The following is a 13,133-nucleotide window of genomic DNA, read 5'->3' as shown; positions in this document are numbered from 1 at the left end:
ATACACACCTACTCGATTAATATTCAATGAGGCATTTGACATACATACAGGAATGTGGATATTTACAAAACATGGCTGATGTTTATTGTTCTAGTGGCGGTACATGCCCAGGTCAGGGAGACCTGTGGCCTTGTCCATAGAACAGCTTCTTGGTATGTTCTAGTTCTGCTGACAGAACTGCAGATTTTCTCTCTAAGAGAAAATCCCCTTAAAGGGCAGGTCTACTCCTCAAGCCTTTTTGACGAACTCAGTCCAAATAACTGAGGCCTACTTAAATTATAACAGGATATTTTTGGTAATTGGCAGCCAGTGGAGGGACTGGCAGAGAGGGACAGCATCAGAGGAGCAGGAGGAGAGTTGGATGAGATGGGCAGCAGGATTTCATAGTAGAAGAGTAGGGTGTTTCAGTAGTCAAGACGTGATATGATTAGCGCATGTAAAAGCATTTTAGTAGTCTCCTCTTTTTTCGCATGCAAATTTTCCAGACTCTATTCACCTTTCATTTTTTCGTGCCCACTCTTGCAGAGTAGTTAATGAAAGTCAATGAGAGTTCACATACGGTGTGCAAAATTGATTTTGCCACATGTAATTTTTTTCAGGGATTCGAAGCCCCGAACATAATTTTTAAACAAGTGCAAATTGCCATTGACTTATATTGTTCTTGCAGTGAATGCATTGTCGCAAATTCGTACACGATTGACAGTGACAGTGCGTTTTCCCCTGCTTTGTTCCGTCACGTTTCCATTGTTGTTCCGTGTTCATTCTGATGCGGCTGAATGCAGTGTAATTACAAACAAGCACGTCTTGTGGACAAAAAGCAAAATGCTGTTGGCTTTAAAATCGCAGGGAAACAAAAACGTGGAACATGAACGAACGCAAATGGACATATTATGCCAGAGTGGACCACTGACTATAATGACTAGTGCAACAGTGCATATTTTGCCAGCTACGGCAAAACGTATACAAATCTACAAGTGTGTTCCCTACCAATAGGTGCCCACTAATGATACAATAACGGTTATAAAATCTTAACAATTCTCTGTAGTAGAGTGAATGAATATACTTTGAATGGTTTCTTTAGGTAGTCCCTCATATTACAAAGAGCTGGTTAGATTGTGCAATCAAGATTGTATCATTAGTGAACACCTTTATAGAGCAATGTTGTGAAAATAACTTAGTAAAATTGTTTCTTTTTACATTGTTCATTTTTATTTCTCTGTTTAGTCAGTGTTTGTTTCTTGTCCCTTACCCCTAATTTCTTTCCTCACCACAATTTACATTCTGAAGTTATCACAGATGGCAACATCTTTAGTCCTGTCAGGTGATCTCTGTGAAATGTTTGTTTACTGAGAATTCCAAAGCCAGTACAAAATATTCCTTGTCTCCCAGAATGCTCTAGGAGGAGAATTCTGCATAGTTAAACAGCTTAGATATAGATATAGGAAGTGTTTCTGATGCTGAAACCAGGAAAATTAATGTGAAACTGGGAATACTGACTAATTTACTACAGTCTCCTATATGTCATTATTGTGCCTCATTCAGTTTGCATGTAGTTCTTGAAAAGGCTAAGAAAAAAATATAGTACTCATAAGACTTGTTGAAAGCTCGTCACAGTATGTGCATGTGATCAATAGTTGACCTGCCCACACAGTACACATTGATAGTCTGCAATCATCTGCTTAGAATACTCTACAAATCTATTATTAAATAGACTGGAGAACACTTTATAAAGAGTATTAAGTAAAATAATTTCACTGTAGCTGCTACAGTTTTCCTTATCCCTTTTCCACTGTTAACTACTAGGCTATTTTTTACAATTAAGGCCACTGCAGCTTTAAGGTCCATGCAACTCAGCACACTAGTGATTTCCTCCATCCCCCCCCCCCCTTTCTGCCCACCAACAGAGCTTTCTTTTTGTGGGATATGATCACTCCCAGAATGTTGGTGGGATATGATCACTCCCAGGATGTTTATTTTTTTTTATATATAAATATTTATTTCTTTATTTTTTTTTTTATAAATTTGCCTATTTTTTTAATTTTTTATTCCTCCCTCCCCCCTCCAGCCATTCAGCGCGATCGGCTGTCATAGGCTTCAGCCTATGGCAACGGATCATTTTTGTGCAGTCCAGGGGGACAGTCGTGTCACACGGCTGTCCCCAGTAGAGCGCTGCCGTAGATCGCAGCGCTGTACATTGTACGGCAATTTCGCCGTCTAACAGTCTCATATCGGTGATGCCCAGCAAAACACGCCCCCCAGGACTGCACGCCAACCGGCGTTAGGGGGTCCTGGGGCTGCTGCTCCTCTCTCGCCCATTGGCGTGAGGCGGACGTAAGATAGTTAACCACTTGCCGACCGCATGCTTATACCGTGCGTCGGCAAAGTGGCAGCTGCAGGACCAGCGACGCAGTACTGCGTCGCCAGCTGCAGGCTGATTAATCAGGAAGCAGCCGCTCGCGCGAGCGGCTGCTTCCTGTCAATTCACGGCGGGGGGCTCCGTGAATAGCCTGCGGGCCGCCGATGGCGGCTCGCAGGCTAAATGTAAACACAAGCGGAAATAATCCGCTTTGTTTACATTGTACGGCGCTGCAGCAGCGCCGTAAGGCAGATCGGCGATCCCCAGCCAATCAGCGGCCGGAGATCGCCGCCATGTGACAGGGAACGTCCTGTCACTGGCTGCACAGGACGGATAGCGTCCTGTGCAGCCCGGATTACTGGGCATGACAGGTAGGAGAGGGAGGGGGGAATTTCGCCGCGGAGGGGGGCTTTGAGGTGCCCCCCCCCCCCCCCGCAACATGCCTGCAGGCAGGAGCGATCAGACCCCCCCTGCACATCATCCCCATATGGGGGGGAAAAAAGGGGGGCGATCTGATCGCTCTGCGTGCCCGCTGATCTGTGCTGGGGGCTGCAGAGCCCACCCAGCACAGATCCCAACAAACAGCGCTGGTCCTTAAGGGGGGGTAAAGGGTGGGTCCTCAAGTGGTTAAAGAGGAACTGTTCTGAAAATAAATGATTTAATAAAATTGCTTATTTTTACAATATTACTCATCGCCCTAATTTTGGCCCAGTGCACACCAAAAACCTCTAGCAGATCTGCAAAACGCTAGAGGTTTTTGAAGCTGATTTCTGAGTGATGCTAGGCATGTTTTCTAAACATGCCTAGCGTTTTTTGGAGCATTTTTGTGTAGCACATTTCAAGTATTGTTACAGTAAAGCTGTTACTGAACAGCTTCTGTAACAAAAAGGCCTGGAAAACCGCTCTGATCTAGCGTTTTTCAGAGCGGTTTTCCACTTTAACATTGAGGCAGAAACGCCTCAGAAATCTAAAAAATGCTGCAGCCCCCGAGTTTGCGTTTGTGGAAAAAACGACCCGCTCTGGTGTGCATCATCCCATTCACTTTCATTAGCCAAGCGGTTTTCCCCCTGCAAGCGTTTTAAAAAACGCTCCAGAACCGCTCTGGTGTGCACCAGCCCTTTCTCTCTGAAATGTATCATGGTTACATCCTTAGAGCAGGTGCAGCTCTGCTGAATGTTTGTATACTCAGTATTCTGACGCAAGTAGAAAAAAATACCTGGTTTCCCAGAATGCTCTGGGAGGTGAATTCCAAATAGCTTAACAGTCTAGGCTGTGACATCATTGGGATGGCAGGGCTAGAAACCAATATACAGTAATACGCTGTATGGATATTGCTAGTGCTTCTGATGCTATAACAAGGATAATTAACTTAAAAGTGGGAGTCCTGAATCATTTACTGCATTCTACTACATGTCACTACGGTGCCTCTTTAACCTTCTTCCATGTGATCTGGCCTTCCCTCTTTGATTCACACATTTAATACCAATTGATATACTTTTTTCCAAAGACCAGCCCCACCATTGTTGAAGAGCTCAGCAGTTACACTGTCACTGCTAGTTTACAGTTTTCTTACTTTCTTTATTATTTCAGTAGCTTAAAGTTCTCTAGGGTCATGTACTCCAGAATTGGCAGTGAAATACAGCTCCGCTTCCTGCTCCCGTGCTTTAAATTCTTGGTCCTCACTCTCATAAAGTCATTAAATAATTTCTCCAATGTTCAATCTTTTGTTGTTTTTTGGGGGTTTTTTTTAGAGCTGACATTATCTTCAATGCTTTCCAGAGTTTCCGTGTTACATATCACTCATGTCTCAAACCAAAGCCAATTTTTGGTTAAACCAGTTACCTTGTCTTTAGGTTTTTGGAATATGGGAGGAAATTAGATTGCTTAGAAAAAAAAATGCAAAGAGAGAACATACAAACTCCATGCAGAAAATCCAATTTCCCAGCCCAGATTTGAACCATGAACTCAAAGCTACAAGGCAAGAGTGCTATATACTACACCACTATGCTGCCCATGATATGATGTGAAATGATTGCATTTCCATGATTGATTGATTGAGGTAGACTAGGAATATACACATATTTTGCTAACCTTCATATTTTTAAATAATTTTTTTTACATTTAAGGATGCCGTACTCCTTTATTCCACATAGCTTTTTTACTTGCTGGTTCTCTTTTGTTCTTTCTTTTGAGCCAATAAGATTTCTTTCTCCTTTGCTTTATTCTTCCAAATATGTTTTTGTTGCTTGTTGAAGATATTTACTGGTATGCTTAGTTTCATTCTTTGGATCCATTGCTAATTACATTCTTCATCCTACCAATACTTCTAGATCTCTATTTATATTCTGTTAGGTTCACTGCCACATTTACTTTAGCTTTTTTGCTATTCATCCACTGTTCATTTGCACTTTGGTTCTGATTCCACTTGCTCACCTTTACAGCTAGTTCCTTTGGATATGTTCCTTGCATGCCTGACGTTTTTGCAGTGCCACATTATGGGTGTATTTCCCCATGGATGCTACACCTTAGCCATCCATTGTCTCATCTTTGCTTACATAACATTAAATAATGATCTGAGTCACAATTGGCGATCCTGAGTGATCTGTATGACTGATGCCCATCTCTCTGACAACGGCACATAGTTGATGTAATTGCATATGTTTCTCTATGGTACATGTTCTAGGTGTTCCTAGCTGAATCTTTTTTTATGGCGAAAATGTGCTACTTGGAATCAACATTTGGAATTCAGCTAAAGTGCAAATTTTTTTTTCTACCCGTTTTTTTTCTTCATGTAAACCAAATCTGACTGCGATATTCTTATATTGCTCTTCCCTTCCCACTCTACCACTTAAAGCACTAAAAACTTTCATGCTTCATGCTTTGTAGCTTTATCACATATCATCTCTAGTTCTTTGTACAACTCTTCCACTTCATCTTCATTAGCATCCTCTGGTGGGGCATAGACATTGAGAAAATTATACTGGAAAATCAATCATTGCATCAACCATTGCAATCAACTTTCAGATTCCCTCTCTGTTTATTGGTCAAAGCTGCCATTTATACTCTGTGGTTTTTGCAGCTTCTTCCATCCGTTCTGTTTTGAGCATATTCTGTGCCTTCCAACTGCAAACAGTTCTTGTGGTTTTCTAGTTTGTCTAATTAGCTGCCCTATGATTCATCTGTTTCCATCTGTGTCTTCTTGTATAAGTAGTGCTGCTAGCCATGTGAACAACCCTTAGCTTGGAGGACATTGAACTGTGATTTCATGGTGAGAGTTGTATTTATCTCGGCTCACAAGCAAACTCCGCAGTTGCAGTAAAAGTTCTAACTATGGGCTTGATTCACAAAAGAGTGCTAACTGTTAGCACGGCCGTTTTCGCGCGAATTTTTGCATCGTGCGTGACGTGAAACGATAACGGTTTCGCGCGCAAACGCGAATTTTCGCACGAAATCGATATCGTTTTCGTTTGAAATATTACACAGAGTTATGGAATGTGCACTACACCTGCACCGGGCCCAGCACTGGTGTTATTCACATCCCATTCACTACTGTACATGGTACCATGCTTTACATGCACTGCTTTTCCAATGCTCACCCTATCACATATGGGGCTTGATTCACTAAACCGTGATAACTCAAATATCGCACCTTATCAAAGATATCACACCTTATAAAAAAGATATCACACCTTATGAAAAGATATCACACTTTATGAAAAGATATCACACCTTATCAAAGATATCACACCTTATCAAAGTTAACATGCCTTATCAGAGTAGCATAGGGAGCGCTACAAACCCACAGGGGCTTAGGGCAGGACGAGTGCCATTGCCAATTAGCAGGCATAAGTTCGTAGCACTCATTATGCTACTCTGATAAGGCGCGTTAACTTTGATAAGGTATGATATTGTTGATAAGGTGTGATATCTTTTCATAAGGTGTGATCTTTGATAAGGTGTGATATTTGCGTTATCACGGTTTAGTGAATCAAGCCCATGATGTGCCATTGAAATTCACAGGATGCGCCAGTATAACATAAACACTGCTGAGTGTGTTAAGAATACGGCAATATAGCGTGAATGAGGCCTAAAGGAAGTGTTACTGAGGCATAATGTGAACATTGACTTTCATCAGTTTTATTGGCGGATGAAAGGAAAATGTAAATACGTGTCTGAGGTGGCGCTGATCGGCAACAATACAGTAGAGGCATTGATCCCTCTGGAAACATTACCTTTGTAATGACTCTTGAATATTCGTTCAAATTCATCTTGTTGTCAGTATAAAACTTTAAAAAGAGCCAGAGGACAGCCATGTATTGGATAGGATGAGCATTTCTTTAGATTTTCTAGTGCATTCAATAAGATGTATGGAGAGTAGGAACAATGTACATGATGTATAAAACATAGCAGTCAATCAAAATTCATTGTTTATTGATGTATCTCTAGTAGACTGTGCTGTGATTCCTAGGAATGAATGCAATTTGCATACTGTCATTCTCTGTGGACTCTCATACAACATAAGCCTGTATATACGGTCATGATGACTATATACTCCACAGACACAAGTACACGGACACATGAACACTACAATGAAAAGTGCTTGATGAAATTGTCATTTCAATAATGTATGGATTGAAGCAAATCTACACTGAGAGATTACAAAAGCTGGTATCATGGACCTCATTGTAAAAAGTTGTAGTTGTCTGTAGTAAACACGTTTGCACTCTCTGTGGTGTGTTTGGGTTTTTAGGCTATATACCCCCATAGAGTGCGACAGCCTGGAAGGTTCTATAGAACCAAGTTTGGCTGAGCTTATTCTCCCACCCAAGATGTGGTTCATTACCACGCAGCAGGTAACCTTTGTTTGTGAGTACTTTTTTGTTATGTCAATTAGTAGTCTAGATACTACACTATTTAGCTTTTAGTCTTTTGTTGCTCTGTCTTTGAGATACTCTAAGGTAATAATCTTTGTAGTTGTCTGGTTGTTATGGTCATCCTCATTTTAATATTCTGATCCACTGACTCAGAATAAGCATTAGCAATAGCCATAGCAGCTGCTATGGGACCCTAGAGCAGGGTGATACTTAATGTATTCACCATAAACTTTCTTGCATTTCTCCACCCTCTGACTTTGTCTCAGTGCCCATGAACTATGTGCAGTGTTTACTGCATGAGAATATAAATTGCCCAATTAATTCATTTCCATAGGGTAGGGGCAGCTGGCATTGCTTAAAAGTGCCTCCATCTGAGGGCCCGATGAAAGTTTTGCAATGGGGCCCCATGTTCTCTAGTTACGCCACTGGTGTGTAGATAACGTGTTTTTAGTCCACCCTGTGTAACTCTGCCCAATTTAGATAAATGCTTTTTGCATGTGTGCAATTCAGAAACTGCAAAGATCAGCATGACAGCCAGGAAACAATCATTTTTAAATGTGTCCAGCAATGGCAGCCTCTCAGTATAATACTTTTTTCATATGGAGTTGGTTTCCTCTTAGCTTCTGTAGCCTCCACTTTTGAACATGGTTGTGTTAACTTGTCCTCATTTAGGCTACTTGCACACCAAGACAATGCGTTAGGTGCTACGTTAAGGTCGCATAACGTGCACCTAACGCAAGGCCTGGTGCTCTTCGATGTGGACGTCAGAGTGAGCCGCGTTGTGCAGCTCACTCTGGTGTCCGTGATGCCGTGATGCGTACTCTTGGACGAATGCGGCATCACGTGGTCCCGCCGGCCAATCGCCGCACAGAGCGGCCGCAACAGGAAGTAAACACTGCACGTTAAAACGTGCAGTGAATATTAATTAGCCATGTGCCTGCCCGCTCTCCGCTCCTCCCCAACATGACTGAGCATGTGCAGACAGTCTAACGCGGCTTAAGCCGCTGTAACGCCGTAGCATGCTGCACTTTCAGAAGAACGTGCAGCGTTGCATGCAGTATGAACAGCCCACTTGTGTTACATTGCTGTACGTTGGGGGAGCGTTACAGGCTGCACTAACGTGCGCCTGTAACGTCCCTGTGTGCAAGCAGCCTTAGTGAAGAGCATTCCTGATGCTGTGAGGTGATGGTTGGAATTGTGCACAGAGCTTTAACACTCAATTCAATAAAACATTTCATTAAAGACTGTACTGTGTACATACAGAATTATGTCATGATGAAAAAGAAAAGGTTCCCTGAAACTATTTCCACAGTGTTAGAAGAATTCATTCTCTACAATGTTGTTTTTTAACTGAGCTAATGCGCCTAGCTCACATTATGAAAATAGTGCCAGACTACCATTACCATCAAACACTACAGCTAACACAATCCTTATGCTGATCTTAACAGCAATGTCACATCTGAAATAATTTATGCCAAAATACATGCCAAAGAATTTTAATCAAAGGTTTCTTAGCCAGAAAGATACCACACTGCCCCGAGTCTATGCTAGCTCCTAATTTAGTATTCCATGATATCTGTGTAGGGTAATTATTTGGCTGAATGGGAATCAGGGAGTAGTGAAATACATAACACATAAGAGGCAGCATATGAAATGTACCAACAAAAGTATTTTAAAGAAATGAAGCATAGAAAAGGCAAATATAGAGTACGAATTCTGATTCTATATTATAATGTGAGTAAAAACAACACCACATCAATCTAGTGGTTTCTGCGAGAACTCTACATCTCTCATAACTATAATCATAATATGTCACTAAACACATGCAATAAAACTATAGTGTGTTTTTTCAGGGGTGAAGTCTCTATAGAATAAGCAAATCTTCTCCATGTAACAATGATATATAGCATAATTATTATTTACTTGCTAAAAAAGAGACTACCATAAAATAAAAAAAAAATTGTCAACTAGGCCCCATAACTGGAACATGGTGTGAATCAGATCACAGATCCAGGCAGAGGCGGTCTTAGAGTACGCGGGGCCTGGGGCGAGTGTCATATGCAGGGCCTTGAGCCATAAGTTTAGGCCATATACCATACCACAATGCTCACGGGCTTGTCCACTTCTAATGCAGTACGCCTTATTATTGTTTAAAAACAATTATGTTTGTTAAAGGCCACTAAGCCAACTAATAAACTGGAGATGGGTACTAAGCTGGCTGGGGAGCTAAGGATAGGTAGAGGCTGGCTGGATAATTAGGGGTGTGTACCAGACTGGCCGGAGTTGGGTGCTAGGCTAAATGGAGAGCTAGGGAGCTCCCCATACCTTTTCTGCACCACCACCAGGTGACAGGGTGATATGTGTTCTCTCTGTCGGTCTGACTTTGCTGGCTGACTCTGATTCTGTTGGAATTTAGCAAATTCCAAAATAAGATGCTCTCAAGTCCTGTGAGAGGTTGATTGTCGCAGACTCACCATTGGGTCGGTGGTATTTTGCACGCTCATGGCCAGGAGTGCTAGGCGCATGATGTAAATCAGCAGGTCAGCACCTGAGCATAAGCCAACCAGGAAGAATGGGGCTCTCAGTGTGAGTGCAGTGGGCATGACTTTGGGCCCCCTTCAAGTGCGGGGCCTAGGGCGATCGCCCCACTTGCCCCCCCCCAAGGCCGCCTCTGGATCCAGTAAATGTAAAGCAAGGTATGACACAGGTAAGACATACTGTATATAGCACTCAGTAATTATTATAAGATGTGACTGAAAAATGAACACCTTGGCTGCCCCAAATGAGGTTTTCTTGTTTTTTTTTTATTTGTTCTTATAACTTAAAAGGTATGATATGGAGGCGGCCATATTTATTTCATTTTTAACAATGCACATAGACCCAGAACAAGCATGCCGATCAGACGTTTCTGACTGATGTCTGACTGGATTGCCCACATGCTTGTTTCAGGTGTGTGATCCAGTCACTTCTGCAGTTAAAGAGAGCAGGACTGCCAGGCAACTGGTATTGTTTGAATAGAAATAAATATGGCAGCCTCCATATACCTCTCAGTTCAGGTGTGTCATGAACGGCAGAATATGTTTTTGCGCACAACAGCGTAACACAAGACTTATAGGCCAACGGGTAACTAAGACAGACATGCTGATTGCTCCTTTTCTATCTGTATAGATGGCAGCAGTAATCTCCTTCCACCTGTAAGATCTGTGCAATATATTGGACACGTGTGTCTCTACATTATATTCTGTAATTATATTATAGAGCATGAGTTAACATGCATGTCCTCCATGCCTTTTCAGCTTAATGATGCAAGTTTTTTGTTGCTACAGGTGGGATTATTCCAGCAGCTTCATGGCTCCAGCAGTATAGGACCAGTTAACCGAGAATTAGAAGACAAACGAAAATGTCTATGCAATTGCAAAATGAACATTTGTCACCCAAGTACATTTAATTAGATGCAAATTAAAACCATGTTCCTGAGAAAGATATCTGGGATATTTCCAGCTGGATTTGGACTTCGTCTTTCTCAGAAATTCGTCTTCTTATTGTTTCTGTCTGGATTTATTACACTTTGTTTCGGGACGTTTTTTCTGTTGCCAGAAACATCAAAGTTTAAGAGGATATTTTTATCAGGTACCAGGAGCCAGAGTGGCGACAGAATACACAGCTATGCTAATAAGAAAATGAGCAAAAAAACAGTAGAAGATCAAAAGTCTCTGATTCGGAATACAAATCAGGAGAAGTGGAGATCCAAAGAGGAGTTTGATGTGAATGTGAAACCATTGGGATTTCTCAGTCGCAGCCATGAAACACAGAAGGAAGACATCTCACTGAACAAAGAGCATATCGTAGCTGCTAAAGCCCAAAACAAAGACAATGAGATATCAATAGCTCAAAGGAACCCAGCTGACTTTGTGTTTGATTACAAGGCATTCCAAAAGTCTCTTAAACATCCACCACTGGGAAACAATCCTGAACCGAAAGACCCAGAAACACGGGAAAAAAGAAATAAAATAAAGGAGGTAAGTGGTTAACGTACATTAAAGAGGAAAAGAAGAGAAAAAAAGTGCTTATTTTTACAATATTAATTTCTGGATTATTTAGTCGCTGTTTGCACATTGTAAAATCTTTTCTCTTCATGATTTACATTCTGAAATATATCAGTGGAGGTGACCTCTTTAGTTCTGCCAGGTGATCTGTATGGAATGTTTGTTACTCAGAGTTCTATGCACAGAGGGAGATATTACTTGCTTGGCAGTTAGAAAAAACTGATATTTCCCACAATGCAACAAGGTACATAAACATAAATACTGTCAGGACCATGGTCATAACATCACACTGTGGGAGGGGTTTCACCACAAAATCAGCCATACAGACTCTCATGATCTATTTAAGAAAAGGTAAATATTTCTCATGGGAAAAGTATTAGCTACTGATTGGAATGAAGCTCAATCCTTGGTTATGCTGGGAATACACCATGAGATTTTTGGGCAGATAGATGGTTAGATCCTATTTTTGATCGATTTCTCATAGAAGTGAATGGAAATTGATTAGAAAAACGATCAGAGAATAGATCGGTAAGTAAATCTGCTGCAAAATCTCATTGTGTATTCCCAGCATTATAGTTCCTCTTTAAATTGTTACTGATCATTGGAATCTCTGTTCACCATTTCATTTTCCTTTGACAAATGAGAATGGTTTCAGCTGATGAGAAGGACAATATTATCTGCTTAAAACGGATTTCTGTGGGTGTTCCTGGTGGGTGCTGTTGAGATGAATGATTCTCATATGCTGATAGTTTACACCTATAAGGGGATTACGGCTACATGTAAAACTGCTTTCCTCATAATAAAACGTGAATGATAAAACCTACCCATCGTAGTGGATGTCACAGGGTTAATATGGGCACTCAAAAGCAAAAATTCCACTCCTAGAGTGTCAGTAATTACCATAGTTGGTATCAGGTAACTATTTACATTTTTTTAGTTTCAAATCAGTTAACTATTGAACATGCTGGCATCTACCCAACCAAAACGACTACATTTGAACTGGTGGATTCATTAATATGTTGTCCATGAAATATAAAATAACAATTATCCCTTAGCTCAGCTGCTTCAAAACAATGACCGTAAATGCACAACTAGATGATACAGTCATATATTTGGCAGTGTCAGCCAAATTATAGAAAATATGCAACATATTCAAGAAGTATGGAACTCCCTACCTCCCCCCATTAGGGTCGCACCATCCTTCAACATCTTTAAGAAGGCCCTCAAAACGTACCTTTTCACTCTGGCCAATTGTGTTCCTCCCCCCCCACCCACACCCACCCACTGGTGCTCTAAACCCAAAGCTGAGCACTGAACTCTGGTCCCCTACCTTTCATGTCCCTACCTCTCACTCTAGATTGTAAGCCTTTGACAGGGTCCTCTTCTTTGTGCCCCCTACCTGATCACGCAACTCCAGCGACTTACACCCATCCTATGGATCTGAGTGAACTCAGCTTGCCTAATTTCCATGTTCCCATCCAGTGACTTACTAAGCATTTCCTGTACGCATGCTGTGCTGCGTGATTTGCATGTATTTCTGTATCGTCTTATTCCTGTATGTCACCCCTAAATATTGTCTGTAACCTTAACTAATGTACAGCGCTGCATAAAATGTTGGCACTTTATAAATACAATACTACCTAATAAAACCTAAGTGTCTCTGCGTCCTGGCACTGTGTGCGTTCGTGCGTTTGCACTACTGCGCATGTGCCGCACGGACAGCCATTGGAACAGGAGCAGGACGGGCCAGGGGACCGGCCGGGCGTGTGTGCATGTGGCAGGTGGGTGTGCGATCTATGGGCGCGCGGCGATGACAGACCTAAAGCCTGTTTTTAAATGGGCTAAGGTCACTAGTAA

The 13,133-nt window shown here is 41.7% G+C and overlaps 1 protein-coding gene across 1 annotated transcript in view; it reads left to right on the top strand.

The window, feature by feature from the left end:
• Nucleotides 1-13,133, top strand: part of MAN1C1 (mannosidase alpha class 1C member 1) — a 197,573-nt gene that overhangs the window by 52,426 nt on the left and 132,014 nt on the right. The window contains exon 2 of the mRNA XM_068268953.1: nucleotides 10,557-11,249. Within this exon, the coding sequence (XP_068125054.1) occupies nucleotides 10,683-11,249 (567 nt within the window). The 5' untranslated portion in view covers nucleotides 10,557-10,682. The remainder of the gene's footprint in view (nucleotides 1-10,556; nucleotides 11,250-13,133) is intronic.

The sequence above is a fragment of the Hyperolius riggenbachi genome, chromosome 2 (genome assembly GCF_040937935.1).
Source record: "Hyperolius riggenbachi isolate aHypRig1 chromosome 2, aHypRig1.pri, whole genome shotgun sequence".
Lineage (NCBI taxonomy): Eukaryota > Metazoa > Chordata > Amphibia > Anura > Hyperoliidae > Hyperolius > Hyperolius riggenbachi.
The sequence above is the reverse complement of the archived record's forward strand: the minus strand, read 5'-3'. Positions and strand labels throughout refer to the sequence as shown.